Source organism: Protopterus annectens, chromosome 1.part2 (genome assembly GCF_019279795.1).
Source record: "Protopterus annectens isolate FY-2018-M chromosome 1.part2, PAN1.0, whole genome shotgun sequence".
Taxonomy (NCBI): domain Eukaryota; kingdom Metazoa; phylum Chordata; order Ceratodontiformes; family Protopteridae; genus Protopterus; species Protopterus annectens.
Genome location: NC_056727.1, coordinates 989,137,866 through 989,154,537, shown reverse-complemented (window position 1 = coordinate 989,154,537; position 16,672 = coordinate 989,137,866). Strand labels below are relative to the sequence as shown.

The 16,672-nt window shown below is 36.8% G+C and overlaps 1 protein-coding gene across 1 annotated transcript in view; it reads left to right on the top strand.

The window, feature by feature from the left end:
- Window positions 1-16,672, top strand: part of LOC122792213 (protein argonaute-3) — a 1,955,650-nt gene that overhangs the window by 1,937,791 nt on the left and 1,187 nt on the right. The window contains exon 19 of the mRNA XM_044059953.1: window positions 10,050-16,672. This exon is cut by the window's right edge and continues 1,187 nt beyond it. Coding sequence (XP_043915888.1) covers window positions 10,050-10,158 — 109 coding nt within the window. The 3' untranslated portion in view covers window positions 10,159-16,672. The remainder of the gene's footprint in view (window positions 1-10,049) is intronic.

Here is a 16,672-nt window from a genome sequence, read left to right as displayed (position 1 = left end):
ACATTCTTTTCTTAATCTCCCTTTCCGTCTTCCCTACATAGAAACTTTTACAAAACATGCACACAGCCAAGTAAACCACCCCTCTAGAATTGCATGTAAAATGCATAGGGGAATCCACCCTAATCTTTCTAGAAGGCAGATATATTCCTTTACTATTCAAAATTGCATGGCACTGTTGGCATGCTCCACATTTGAAAGTACCAGGCTTTTTAGTTGTTAAAGCTTTTGTGTTATATGCCCTTGAATTTCTTTCAAACATGTCCTTCAAGTTCACACCCTTTTTTCTGATAAACTTCAGTCTACTTGGTAAAATGTTCTTAAATTCCTCTTGTGCCATTAACAATGGCCAAAACTTTGCAATTGTTCTCTCTATATCTTCTGCCTGACTACAATAAGTGTATATGAACTTAGGACCTGCAAATTCATTATTATTTACCTTATTCTTATTTCCTTCCCCAGGCAATTGGTTATTCACCACATGTGTACCTAAAAGTGGAGAATACAATGTGTCCCTTTTACTATTCACTTACTTATGTAATGCTTTAAAGAGATCTAAGGGATAACCCCTTTCCAAAAACATTTTTTGCAACACCACCACTTCATTATTAAAATCCTGCTCTGAGCTGCACATTCTTGAGGCCCTAATCAACTGGCCTTTAAGAATCCCTTTCTTTTGTGCAAAAGGGTGGGCGCTTTGATAGTGCAAAAAAGAGTTTGAAAATGATGGCTTACGATAAATTTTGGATTGGAATGTTTTATTGCTGTAATCCTTGTATAAGCACACGTCCAAATAATGTAATTCGGCCAATGATACTTCATGGGTGAATTTCAAAAAATTAGTTGAGTTGTTAATATGAGTTAAAAATTCTAACAACAAATTGTGTGTTCCTTTCCATAGGATGCATATGTCATCCAAAAACCTCCTATAGAATAGTAAATGCTGGTTCCAAGGGGGTATAAACACAAAATCGTGTTCCCATCTATGAAGAATAATGTTCGCGTAGGTGGTAGCACACGGTGCCCCCATTGCTACCCCTTTTAGCTGTTTAAACATCTCCCCCTTGAAAAATACAATATTGTTGTCCAACACTATACCCATGAACTCAACAATCAAATTGATTAAATTAGAGGAAAGATTAGTTTCCTTCATAAAGAATTCACCAAACCATTGTAACCCAATATCATGGGGTATACTAGAAAAAGATCCTTTATATCAATGGTTACCAACAAAAGTTCTGCATCAAAATTGCTACACGGAACCATACGTAAAAAGTCCCAAGAGTCTCTACACACATAACTTAGCAAATGTACGAATTGTTTTGCTACATGATCAATGAATTTCGAAAATGGCTCCGTTATACCACCACTACCTGCCACAATTGGTCTAAATGGCAAGGGGTCTAGCCCCTTATGGGTTTTAGGAATCCCAAAAATTATGGGAGACCTAGGTTTTGGGACTAACAAAAAATTATACAATTTCTCATTAATGGCCCCTTGCCATAGGTGATCATTCAGAGAATACTTAATCTTAGACCAAAAGATGTGCACTTCATTTCTCGAAACTGCCATGTATTGACTACTGTCCTGCAACATTTGATAAATGTACTCCTCATAATTGTTCTCATACATGAGTACAATACCCCCCCCCCCCCTTATCGGGTTTCATCACCCTTATGCTCTCATTTTTTAATAGCTGAATAAAGTCAAACTCCACCTGCTTAAAATTGAACTTATCAGAGTGGTACTGCTTAAGACTCCTAAACTCATCTTCCACTAGTTGTTCAAACAATTTAATGGACGCATGCATGGGGGGGTTAAATAAACTTTTCCTATTTAATTCAGAGGTTGTGCTTGTCTGCTCTTTAAATAATAACTGCAAATTGAGACTTCTAGTGAATAGCTTAACATCTTTTAAGGTGAGGGGTATATTACAATTTTTTAATGGAACAAAATGTAAACCTTTTGTGAAAACATCAAAGGCATTGCTATCAATTACAGTGTCCGTATAATTATAAATAGTAAAACTGAACTTAGTGTATGTTGTGCATACTCCTTGTTTAGACATTGTAATTGCTTCATCCACCTGCTCCAGGCCCTCTGGAAGTACATTGTTGTCCGTCCCTATAATATTCCCCATTATTACATTTAAAATATCAGGGGATGTGTTAAAACCTATGTGTTCCACTGACGTGGTCCTTGCTGTTTCTGCTTCCACCCCATTACCCTGCCCAGAGGCTGATGAAAATCCTGCACTGATCCTTTACGTTCTTTACCAGCTAGCCTTTCACTTCTCCTTAAAGGTTCCCCCCCCCCAGCTACTTGAGGCTGAATTTTCTACAATATTGGGATTCTGGACTTCAGCTCTGTGCTGTCTAAATAGGGGATATGCCACCCCCTCCCTATATTCATTCAAGTCTCTTTCAAGCTTGCGAATTTTCCTGTTAATAACCTTGTTGCAAAATGCATCAACCTCATCAAATGCTTTACTGTAATCAAATTTAATTGCCATAAAATTAGAGTCAGTAACAATACAGTTGTTTAAAGCATTCAAGTCATTAGTGAGTGTTTTCTGCTTAAATTCGTATTCTTCAATCATGACATTAAGCATTTCAATGCCTGCTCTATTGAAAATGTCACAAAGTTTAAAGTAATACGGTGTTCCAACTTGAACATTATTAGGGAACTTGAATATTCTCAAGCCCTTAGGAACTCTCTTTTGATTCACACACTCTTTCAAGTAGTCCACTTCAATTTGAGTGTAAAATAAGGGGTTTCCCCTTTTTAATGTTAGTTAGTTTTTTAATACAACATGTATGTTTTTAGCACACTTTTTTATGGTTTCAAATGAAGCATATTATTGTTTAGAAAGGTGTTTCAATATAATATAATATAACATGGCATATATTTGTTTATGAGCATAACCTCTTAGTAGATAGCTCTTTAAACAGTGGGAATGGTATGGATTGATTTATTAATTTAACAATTAATCAATTTTTCAATTGGTATAAAACTGTTTTAATTGATGATAAGTAACTATTTAAGCTGAAGTTTTAACAATGTGGTTTTGTACTTGAGAAAGCTAGGAACATCCTAGCGAAAGCGCTTGTGTTACGTTTTGGGCATCTGTTTTTACAATAAAGAGCAATTTGTGGACTATTGACTAACTGTGGTGTCAGCTTCCAGGTCGATTTTTTGTTATTGGACTTGGTTCTTGGTTTTTGCGGTTTTTGTCAGAGTTCTACATGGCTGCGGAAGCGGACACTTTTGATCCAGTGGAAACACCACGTATTTTGGCAAGTAATGACTTAGACGCACCGGTAACTCGGGCGGAATTTAATGCTGTGCTGGCAGCTTTATCTGACATAACTAAGCTCCTGAAGGGAGCTGAACCGGATGTGGGAGGTCTACTACCAGGTCGGCAGCGTGCAGCACAAGCTGATGGCAAGGCTGGTGCAGCTTGTGGAGGCGGCAATGTTTTTGGATCCGCAAACGGAGCTATTGACAACCCGAATGGAGGGCAATTCGGGAATCAAGGCCTTGATCGAGACGAAAGAGCTAACAACACGGAAAGATGCAACGGTTCCAGAGCGGAAAAAGGGCAGCAGCGTAAGGAGTTCAATTTTGAGAACTGGATGGAGCAACAGCACGCGTTCACTAAAGGTACTGTTAATGTTAGTAAAACTGCTAACATTGAGCTCGAACTTGAGGAATTAAAAAAGAAATTATATGCTTTGAAAAATACTCAAATTGAAGTGGACTACTTGAAAGAGTGTGTGAATCAAAAGAGAGTTCCTAAGGGCTTGAGAATATTCAAGTTCCCTAATAATGTTCAAGTTGGAACACCGTATTACTTTAAACTTTGTGACATTTTCAATAGAGCAGGCATTGAAATGCTTAATGTCATGATTGAAGAATACGAATTTAAGCAGAAAACACTCACTAATGACTTGAATGCTTTAAACAACTGTATTGTTACTGACTCTAATTTTATGGCAATTAAATTTGATTACAGTAAAGCATTTGATGAGGTTGATGCATTTTGCAACAAGGTTATTAACAGGAAAATTCGCAAGCTTGAAAGAGACTTGAATGAATATAGGGAGGGGGTGGCATATCCCCTATTTAGACAGCACAGAGCTGAAGTCCAGAATCCCAATATTGTAGAAAATTCAGCCTCAAGTAGCTGGGGGGGGGGGACCTTTAAGGAGAAGTGAAAGGCTAGCTGGTAAAGAACGTAAAGGATCAGTGCAGGATTTTCATCAGCCTCCGGGCAGGGTAATGGGGTGGAAGCAGAAACAGCAAGGACCACGTCAGTGGAACACATAGGTTTTAACACATCCCCTGATATTTTAAATGTAATAATGGGGAATATTATAGGGACGGACAACAATGTACTTCCAGAGGGCCTGGAGCAGGTGGATGAAGCAATTACAATGTCTAAACAAGGAGTATGCACAACATACACTAAGTTCAGTTTTACTATTTATAATTATACGGACACTGTAATTGATAGCAATGCCTTTGATGTTTTCACAAAAGGTTTACATTTTGTTCCATTAAAAAATTGTAATATACCCCTCACCTTAATAGATGTTAAGCTATTCACTAGAAGTCTCAATTTGCAGTTATTATTTAAAGAGCAGACAAGCACAACCTCTGAATTAAATAGGAAAAGTTTATTTAACCCCCCCATGCATGCGTCCATTAAATTGTTTGAACAACTAGTGGAAGATGAGCTTAGGAGTCTTAAGCAGTACCACTCTGATAAGTTCAATTTTAAGCAGGTGGAGTTTGACTTTATTCAGCTATTAAAAAATGAGAGCATAGGGGTGATGAAACCCGATAAAGGGGGGGGGGGTATTGTACTCATGTATGAGAACAATTATGAGGAGTACATTTATCAAATGTTGCAAGACAGTAGTCAATACATGGCAGTTTCGAGAAATGAAGTGCACATCTTTTGGTCTAAGATTAAGTATTCTCTGAATGATCACCTATGGCAAGGGGCCATTAATGAGAAATTGTATAATTTTTTGTTAGTCCCAAAACCTAGGTCTCCCATAATTTTTGGGATTCCTAAAACCCATAAGGGGCTAGACCCCTTGCCATTTAGACCAATTGTGGCAGGTAGTGGTGGTATAACGGAGCCATTTTCGAAATTCATTGATCATGTAGCAAAAAAATTCGTACATTTGCTAAGTTATGTGTGTAGAGACTCTTGGGACTTTTTACGTATGGTTCCGTGTAGCAATTTTGATGCAGAACTTTTGTTGGTAACCATTGATATAAAGGATCTTTTTCCTAGTATACCCCATGATATTGGGTTACAATGGTTTGGTGAATTCTTTATGAAGGAAACTAATCTTTCCTCTAATTTAATCAATTTGATTGTTGAGTTCATGGGTATAGTGTTGGACAACAATATTGTATTTTTCAAGGGGGAGATGTTTAAACAGCTAAAAGGGGTAGCAATGGGGGCACCGTGTGCTACCACCTACGCGAACATTATTCTTCATAGATGGGAACACGATTTTGTGTTTATACCCCCTTGGAACCAGCATTTACTATTCTATAGGAGGTTTTTGGATGACATATGCATCCTATGGAAAGGAACACACAATTTGTTGTTAGAATTTTTAACTCATATTAACAACTCAACTAATTTTTTGAAATTCACCCATGAAGTATCATTGGCCGAATTACATTATTTGGACGTGTGCTTATACAAGGATTACAGCAATAAAACATTCCAATCCAAAATTTATCGTAAGCCATCATTTTCAAACTCTTTTTTGCACTATCAAAGCGCCCACCCTTTTGCACAAAAGAAAGGGATTCTTAAAGGCCAGTTGATTAGGGCCTCAAGAATGTGCAGCTCAGAGCAGGATTTTAATAATGAAGTGGTGGTGTTGCAAAAAATGTTTTTGGAAAGGGGTTATCCCTTAGATCTCTTTAAAGCATTACATAAGGAAGTGAATAGTAAAAGGGACACATTGTATTCTCCACTTTTAGGTACACATGTGGTGAATAACCAGTTGCCTGGGGAAGGAAATAAGAATAAGGTAAATAATAATGAATTCGCAGGTCCTAAGTTCATATACACTTATTGTAGTCAGGCAGAAGATATAGAGAGAACAATTGCAAAGTTTTGGCCATTGTTAATGGCACAAGAGGAATTTAAGAACATTTTACCAAGTAGACCGAAGTTTATCAGAAAAAAGGGTGTGAACTTGAAGGACATGTTTGAAAGAAATTCAAGGGCATATAACACAAAAGCTTTAACAACTAAAAAGCCTGGTACTTTCAAATGTGGAGCATGCCAACAGTGCCATGCAATTTTGAACAGTAAAGGAATATATCTGCCTTCTAGAAAGATTAGGGTGGATTCCCCTATGCATTTTACATGCAATTCTAGAGGGGTGGTTTACTTGGCTGTGTGCATGTTTTGTAAAAGTTTCTATGTAGGGAAGACGGAAAGGGAGATTAAGAAAAGAATGTATGAGCATTTTTATGAGTTGGCCAAAAATAAGGAAACCAATGCTCTTTTTAAGCACTCCCTGGTATGTTCCAATCATAATTTTAAATTTATGATTCTTGAGCAAATCAATAAGGATTCCAGAGGTGGCGATTGGGAAGCCACCCTGGAATATAGGGAGTTAGTGTGGCAGCTCAAACTGAACGCAGCCAGCTGGCCTGGGCTGAATGATACTATTAGTATAAAGCCCATCTTAAAGTTAAGAAGGGCTAGACTATAATATTATTCATTTAAGTAGTTTATTCAGTGCTATATTTGTTGGCAGTGTATGTTAATGGGTATGCAAAGTTTAAAAGAAAAGGCCATCTATTTATGAGCTTCTCTTTGATTTTTCCTTTTCTTTTTTCTTTTTTGTTTGTTTTCTCTTCTCTTCTCTTTCTATTTTTCTTTCCCTACATGTGTGTTTCATACTGTAACTACTTGTTTGCACCCATTCCCTTGTTTTGGTAAGCCTTTGTTATTACTGACAGCCTCATATTGTACTGGCAGATCCATTTAGTGCTTATTATTCACAAGTATGTATTTTTATTTTAGTTTGTATAATCTTACAGAAGAAAAAAATAATAATGGTCCTGCATTTACTTAAAGAAAAAATAAGGGGTTTCCCCTTTTTAATGTTAGTTAGTTTTTTAATACAACATGTATGTTTTTAGCACACTTTTTTATGGTTTCAAATGAAGCATATTATTGTTTAGAAAGGTGTTTCAATATAATATAATATAACATGGCATATATTTGTTTATGAGCATAACCTCTTAGTAGATAGCTCTTTAAACAGTGGGAATGGTATGGATTGATTTATTAATTTAACAATTAATCAATTTTTCAATTGGTATAAAACTGTTTTAATTGATGATAAGTAACTATTTAAGCTGAAGTTTTAACAATGTGGTTTTGTACTTGAGAAAGCTAGGAACATCCTAGCGAAAGCGCTTGTGTTACGTTTTGGGCATCTGTTTTTACAATAAAGAGCAATTTGTGGACTATCGACTAACTGTGGTGTCAGCTTCCAGGTCGATTTTTTGTTATTGGACTTGGTTCACAGACTGACATTGTATTTTTCTGTTTGATTCCAGTTCTTTTTTTTCAGGTGTAAGCTACCTTCTGCTACGAAGAAATAGACTGACAAACAGGGTGCTGCTTCAACATACTGTCCACAGTCTGACTGAACTGTCTCTCTTGTGATCTATCCCAAAGACATGCTGTTAGGTGGATTGAACACACTAAATTGGCCCTAGGTGTGAGTGTGTGCATGTGTGTGCCTTCTGTGGAAGGTTGGGCACCGGGCTGGCAACTCGACACTGTAAAACTCCACAGCCAATCATGAGCGGACGGTGATCCTCTGTGGCGACCCCTAACCGGGAAAAGCCGAAAGAAGAAGAAGCTGACAATTAACACTTCCCTTCCTGTGCAATGCTGCTGTTGTGTCAACAACATTCCTGGTAACTTGGGAGTGGTTCTGAGCATGTGTGACACAGTGAAAATTTCTTGTAGTTCACATACAGATTCAGTGTACTTCCATGAAAAATGCACATTTACAAAACGTTTGTCACACATATCTGTTCCTAGTAATGCACTGCATATAAATTCAGTACATCTCATGGTGAAATATAATATGGTTATGAAGCATTATTTCACAGAAGGTGCACACCAGCTGATTATTTTCATGGCACTTGGAGCACATTGACTCTTGCTAAGGAGAACTATGTAATGTTGAAAATCACTTGTTTCTGATTGACTTGAGTAAGAGTGAGTGTAAAAGCTCATTGACTGAACTACTGCAAAAACTTTGTGTCAGTTACTGAGAATATCTTAGATTGCATATGCTTTTTTATAGCTATAAAAATTGAAGATGATATGAAGTAACGGCTTTATGTAGTGGGTTATACACCAGCTAACAGGCATTAGCACAGTCAGTGGATGGATGCCAGCTTAGTCCAGAGTATGTGCATTTGGTTGCATAGTGTAGACTGAATTCTGACTGATGATGGCAACTAGAAGTGCAAGTGTTAGAAATCATCTCTTGGTTTGCATAATCATAATGCTGTTCATACTCTGGTTTGATAGATTGTGTTTATCTAGTCAGTATTCTCTTATGTACATCTAGATCACACACACAACACACACACACACACACACACACACACACACACACACACACATACACGTAGGTGTAAACCTTGGCTCTAGATGAAAAATGTGAAAAAGGGGCTGTAGATGGATGGATGGATATATATATATGTATGTATATTTCATTACTTATTCATTAACTTTGTCAGCTAGGTAGGTAAGCTGGTACATTGACCATTTTTGCCATGACCAAGGGTCACAGAGGTTGTAAAACTTTGTTAAAATATTGAATAATGTCTAAATTTATTGCAAATATATACAGTAGTTATAATTACGTAGTTTACACTCAGAGGTTTGCATTACATAAAATTTGTGAAATAACACTTTGAAGCATAGAGAAATGTTGCAGTACTATGATGTCAGAAATATGTCTTTCATTTTAAAGGAAGTAGGAAAGACTGAGATGTACAATATATATAAGAAATAAATATAACTATGTAGTATAAGCTCACCGAAGCAGTGAAATTTGTATTATTTTGTAAGATACTCAGTCAAATTATTATTGAATCGGTACACATTTTTTTCACTTTTTTGATATTTTGGGTTAGAGAGTTCCAGGATGCTGGTGCAAGCTTTGAAAATGTTTTTTTCCCTTTCGCCTGAGTGGAGTGGGGCTTTGCTAGAGAAGTTGCATTGTCAGCAGATGATCATAGTGGATAAGCAGGTTTTCCAGGTGAAGTTTGGCTGCTAGAGGTGGGCGGTATGAGAAGTTCAGCAGCTGAACAGCACTGCTGCCATGTCAGTTACTGGCTTTTTGCATTGCTTGGCAGTGATGCTCCTAGGACCTTCTGTGTATGTGTTGTGGGTATGTGGGTGTGATTACTCTGAAGTCTCAGATGATCTTGTCAGTAGTGCATGGCTCGTCATTCATGATTTTTTAGGATTTTCAGCCAGCAGCATTGTTGTTCGCAAGTATTAGTTTTCCTTGTTCACATAAATGTGTGTCCATTTATATGGATCTACTTCTAATACTCAAATGGCCATGTTATTGAATTTCATTTTTGCAAGATGAAAACTGGGAAAATGAAATACCCAAGCATCAAATTTTTCCCCAGGGTAAGTAAACACTTGCCCAAACTTCAACAAAACCCACCTAGGTGAGGGGCTACAACCCCCACCCACCCCGAACTTTATATACCAACTCCAGGATTGCACTACAGTGTAGAAAAGGACACGTTGGGCAAGTTCTTGCCCTGGAAAAAATTTGCTGTTCGAGTATTTCGTTTTTGGGATTTTTGTCTCATGAAAATGAAATTATTACGTTGTTGAATAATCAGTTTTGTTTTTTATCTAGTAAGATTTCTTAAATTCTGATGATTTTTTTTCCTTCTTTGCAGCTGATCTTGCTTTCAATAGTATTTACTCTGTTTTCTTTATTTCATAGTGCTGAAGGAAGTCATGTGTCTGGACAGAGTAATGGCCGTGATCCTCAAGCTCTTGCCAAGGCAGTACAGATTCACCAAGACACTTTGCGCACTATGTACTTTGCTTGAGGGAGAAAGAAGAAGCAGCAAATAGGTCAGAGAAAAATACTCACTGAAAGAAAGAAGGAAGAACCAAGAAATAAAGCCACATAAAGCCTATGTTTCCAGTGGGGTCAGTTTATGAAGGATGCGCCTTCGATCATGCTGTAACCATCACTGTGTGGGGGCAAGAGTCCTTTTCATAAACTGGCATAAGAAGGATTGTTTACGTCATTAAGGAACACAGCACTATTATGCAATATGAAACCAGCCAACTGCTTTGGGGTGCTTTTTGCAGGAAGCACTTCTTTCATTTTATTTTGTAGATGGTATTTCTTGTAGTTAAGCCCTTGTACCTTTACCTCAAGTTGCTTGGCAGCACAACTCTGTCTTTGCAAAAAAAAAAAAAAAAAGTAAACAGTAAACAACATTTCAGAATTGTAAGCAACAGTTACCCTGATTGTTTACAGAAGTGTGCAAAACATTTTTGAGGTACCTTTTAATGCACGTATGAGCACCCTACACAAATATTGCTGTTTGCTTTAACTGGCACTGCTACCTAAAACCCATCTTTGCACACCTCTGTTCTACAGTCAATGTCTAGCCAATTGCTGCCTTCATATCGTTTATCCACAAGCTGAGAGTCCTCAACTACAGAGGCCAGCGATCCTTTTGTCACTGCCTCTCTTGTTCTCAAATCATTCGCAGTTCTTGGTCATTCTAATCAGCTCTTTGGTTAATAGTTTTTTTTTTTTTTTTTTTAGTTAACGCTCCATAACTGACTTAATTACGTTAAGTCAGAACTCTCAGTGACAGAACTCAAAAATCATGGTTGAAATATAATTTCTGTTTGCCACATGGTTCATAGAACCTTGATAATCATATGCTGGTCTAACTGTAACACAGTGAGACATTCTTATTCACCAATTTACTATTCCATCGCCAAAGTAAATGGCTTAGTCTCTGTCTGTTACCCTCTCTCTTGCTCTCTCTCTTTATATATTTATATATATTAAGTTGAGGACTCAGAAAAAAAATAGAAACTTGTTTGCCAGTTTGGTGTTTACTTGCTGCCTCTCACACCTAAATGTGATTTCGTTTATGTTTGTGTGTTGGAGTTTTAGCTTTTTTCTTTATATTTATTAGAGTAATAATAATGCTTATTAATTTAAGTATAATTACAGAACATATTATTGGCATCATCAATTTTATTAGTTTTTTTATTTCGTGAAATTATAGCTGTATAACTTTTAAAAACTGACAACATTTTGCTATCGTTTTAGTGCAATAAGCCGTTGTAAAGGAAAAGAGCCGTGTCTGCTTTAGCTGTATTAGAGCAGCATTTTGTACCACTAGCTGTGGAAGACTAGACATCTCCACTGTTTAAAAGAACAGAATGAAGAGCCTTAATTTGAAAAGGAAAGTCTTTTTCCCCTTCCTGAGGTTTGGTGTCCTTTGTAATATCGAAAATTAAAAACTGGGACAGTAGATGTCTACTGCTTAAAATGCATTGTATCAGCAGATTACATTAATGATCATTCCTTTGATCATACATTAATTCCAAAACTATAATATTGCAGCTGTCTGGTGAGACGATTAATATAGTACCTGATGTACTAAGAAAGCTTGGAATCTGTATAAAATGATACTGACAGTTGTCATTTCTTGGACAGCTGTTTGTAACACCTTTACAGATCAGGGTTCAGCTGCTGAAGGCAAAAAAAATGCCATTAAGGTCAGTATAACAAAAGATAAAGAACCAAACTTGTTTACAAAAGAAGTGGGCTTTCCTTTAAAAAATTAAGCTGTTAGCACAAGTTGCAGTGTAAAACTGATCCAGACAGAATTGTAGGGCTGGGACACGATATGTTTAACTCACTGAAATGTGAAGCTGTTTGAAGTATCGCCAAACTTCTTTTCATGCATTCCACTTTGAAAGCTAAAGTTAACTATATACTGTAGTGTTGTCACATAGCATTCACTGATCACATAAGTTGAAAGTAATCTGGAGAACTTCGCACTTTGTAACTTTTTAAAACTGCATTCTTTTTCTCTTGCTGTTTTTTTTTTTCTTTCATTGCACTGGTTTATTTTGAAATGCTGCAGAATGAAATTGCAATGGGCATTGCATCTGTCCCAGCTCTACTATCCTTCTTCACATGAAAACCAAAAACGAGTTACCCATGAAAACAGAGAGAAAGTAGTTACTGTGGAAGTCCTGCTGTATATGTTACATAAACCTGTACCCTACATTACTAGGGTATACATTTTAACAAACCTGTAACTGAACAACACTAAACTTTACGCTCTTTTATTGTTTATATATGTAATTTTATAAAAGGTTGCATGAGGATTAGTCCTTGTGTATCAGTCCTGAAAATGTATGAAGTGAAGCAACCACTGTATTAAAAATATAATTAAGATGCATTTTTGTTACTACAATATGTTAAGTCTTTTTTCCCCCCAAGTATCACAGCAGCAAAATTTAAAGTTAGCAAGTATGTATACTGCAGCAATACCATGTTGTCTGTTGTTACTGGCGTAATTATGCAAATTCCTAAAATATGTATTACAGTTTTGAGACTATAGATTTGTATCCCTTGGCCAACAAAAACTTTTCCCCAGTGTTTACCCTACACTCAGAGGTAAACTGTCTTTTGCCTTAAAGATGACTTGCAATGGTAAAAATTAAAATATTGCCAAATCTCAGATAATTCAACCTAGAGTCATGTCTTATTTTCATTGTGTTTCATACTTTTCCATTTAATACTTGTAAGTCAGGTATCACTGACTAGATTTGTAGTGTATAGTCTGTCTTAATTATTCATTTCTGCTTAGTACTTTTAAACTTCAACACACTTTGGTGCAAGCAGATGTAGAAGCAAGTTCAGTTTTCTGCAGAACTCAACAATACATAATCTGGAATTAGTTTGAAAAGACCCAGGAGCTAGTACTTGTTTAAGTTTTGATAATGTTTTTGAGAATAGTGTGGAATTCATGAATTATTTACTCCTGATAAAAGCCCTTTACTTAATTTTTTCAGCAGAAGTAAATATACGTTATAACCTATCTAAAGCCCACCCTCACCACATGCGTACTTTTGCTGCACCAGTACTAAGGTTGTATAAACAATATTCCCTGACTAAAAACCACCCCATATAATGTGCATGTCTTTGCTGCCTCTATTCTAACAGTATATAAGCAAAGTACTTATATGTACACGAGGCAGATAGAAGTATATGACTGAAAAATGCCTCCACTTCTTCTGATGGAGGGTTAGGTGAAGTCCACCAGAAAGATATGCTGCACAGACCTTCTGCAAGTCTTCTGCCTGGTGTGGTTACCTTCTACCCCTCTTTAAGTACTTAGAACTGCCAACCGTACTCAAACATAAAGGAGAATTCCACAGCTTCTGTCCTTTTTTCAGTGGTAGTCTTTGCTTTTGTTATGTTAGTACCTGAACTTTGATACAGACTTCCCTCCTTAGCTTGTCAGTCATTGGAGCTCCCCATCACATCTGTATATCCTGCCAGAAGTCAGTGTCCTGTACTTAATTTGCCCACACTAGCCTGGTAGTTAATTAGTGTCCATGGTGGCCTATCTGCTTACATGTAGTCAGCAGTTGGAGTTCTTTCCCTACTTCACACACATGCATTTAGTATTCTCTACTGGCTTTGACCACTCCCACCCTTTCAGACGTTTGTAACCTTTGGCTTGCTTTTCCATATATTGTCTTTCAAAGATTGGTGCCCTCTGCTGCCCCATCCATGATCAGTACTTTTACTTTCACTTCTTTATTTATGACCTGCTTTAACACCTGACATAGTGTCAGAAGTCTGAACGGTCCCTATGTCATCCAGCTTTCTCACAATGATCAGAGTGCATTTCAGTTTTCCAGGATTCCCTTTCTGTATGCCACTGACCAGCTCTTAACCCTTACTCTGCCCCATTCCATACCCTTAAAGCCTGCCACCTGATTTATATAATCCCTGTGCCAATAGGGTACATAGTGATGCTAAGAAAAGTGTCTTGCTTCATACTGTGGAGGGCTTAGTTCAGCATACCATGCTGGAGACCCTTTACAGTGCAATCCTGTTTCACACTGCCTGCCCTCCTGCCCTCTGCTGGTTTGTTGTTTGTGTATAACTGATAGGCCACCGGTATGAATCCCAAGCAGTAAATCCGGTTACATTGTAAGATTGTTTGAAAATATGCTTTTAACGATTAATATTTTATGAGTGCCGTGCATATTTAAAACTGATACGTCTTGCTGTATTTAGCCACTCATTTCTGTTGCTTTGCAAAATTAAAACTATTAAGAATTCCGAAAGTTTAACAATAGAATGAATACCTCAAATAGGTTAGATACTGTATACATATGTTTGCTAGGCCCTTTTTAGAAATTTTAGAACAAGATAACACACCAGTATAAGACAGCAAATTAAAATGCTTGTCTTTCTTTTAAAGTATAGTATTGTTCAATTGCATTTAATTAGCCATTTAATGCATGGGTTTAGTTTTGCTGCTAGTATGTGTAAAAGAAAAAAAGTTGTATTGTTGTTGATCTGTGTGGTTTTCAATGATTTACTGCTTTTTAATTATTGACTTTATTTGCTCAGATAAGGTTGTCATGTGAAGAAGGGGTGATCTGTGGTCTAGGACTGCACATGTGCTCACATAGAAGTGCCGATCATTGCCTTTGCAAGTGGCTGTATTAATATGGTAACAAGTTACATGCATTGAAAGGGCCACAGTACACCACAATAGCTGCTATATTTATTTAAATAAGAAGAAACAGACAATTATTACTGCACTAAGGAATTTAAAGAGGACGGGAATATAGACTTGTTAAGAGATGCAAAATCCCCTCTACAGAAGGTCACTCACTGATCAACTTGTAGTAGAAACATTATAATTTATGTAGGCTTTTTCTCTTTTGCATTTCAGTTCAAGATCAAGACTGGAGCATTCAAGACTTCTCTAAATCAGTAAGTGTTTTGATTTGGAAAGGGTACCTCATGTATGCTCCATTGTTATTTTCAGGTCCCTGCAGTCTCACACAGTTATATTTCTTTATGTTTCTTCCTCAGGAGACAGTAAGTATTCAACTGTCTCCTTGATTATTTTAGTAAAATGTGTAAAGTAACATTGTGGGAATGCTGAAGACTGATGCATTCAAAGAAAACTGTAAATAGTTCAATAAGGATATGGAAAAAGTTTGGAAAAGTTTACACTGATTTTAAAGGAGAAAAAACATTTTCTTTTTTCAGAAATGTAAGATGCATTGCTGGCATACAGGATGTTAAAGGACATTATTGCAATAATTTGCTGGTTTCAGTAATGCCTGTCAAACATGACTGTTAGGTCATACACTTTCATAAACTGGATATTGGAGAAGTTTTAAAGTTTTTCTTAAGATTGATAGATTATGTCTTGCAGATAGCTAGATTGTGACAGATGGAGTTTAATGTGGATATCTGAGTCACCCCCACTAGCCCAAGATCTTGTCTCAGGATTTCCAGACTGATAATGTAGTAGCTGCAGCTATAAACAGTTTAATAATACTAATAATTAAAGGCTGTAGTTTGTACACCTCCCAGAATGCCTTGTTCATGTTTTATATGCTATGGAAAATTTTGTAGAGAAGATACTGTTTCCGAAAAAAACAGTAGCTTTTGGGTAACTACTGCCTTTGTGTAGGAGTATCTGTTTGACAAGCTTTTGTAAGATATCATGATGTGCTGCATAAACTGTTGGACTTGAGCTTTTGTAGTCCTGTGAAATACTTGGGCATATACTGTCAAGGGTTAAAATGTAGCCTGTGAGAACATACCCAGTAGTTATAGGGATTTTCTACTAGCACTCCAGTGTTTTTGCGCTGGACTCTTACCTTTGCTGAGTTGCTTAAATCATGGATGCCAAAGTTGTCCTCAGCATTTTTGCAGACATTTGATATATATCCTAACTACTTTTGTTCCTGTGCCAGAAATTATTGCACAGCTGCTGCTTAGACTTAAAAAGGTTATACTGACCTTTTCACGACTCGTATGAATGGATAAATGATTGATCTCAAAATCTGGTGCATTTCTTTTTTTTTCTTTTATGTATTTATACATATAGCACATTGTCAAATCGTAAGTATGGCAGTGATCAGACATTGAACCATGTTGATGTCAGTATTTTGCTAGTAGAAAGTCTTTATAACGCCACAATATCTTTGCCATTAAAAACTGAAAGTACAGATTAAAGAGTGGGCAGGACTCTACATTAACTGTTCTAGAGTAACTGCAGTTGTCTTAGAAGTATCCCCCTTCTCCACTCTGTGGGTTTTGGGGAGTTAAAAACAGTATGCCAGAACTTGGGACCAGATTAATAAAATTGAAAAAGAAAAAAAAAAAAGAAAAAATGGAACAAGAGTCTCATTCATTGAAACATTGCAAATGGTTTCCTAAAGCTTTCTCAGTTTTAAAAACTGGCATCTGCATATGGTATTGGTTTTGTATTGATTTATATGACAGAACTATTGTGACAAACTTGTAGAACT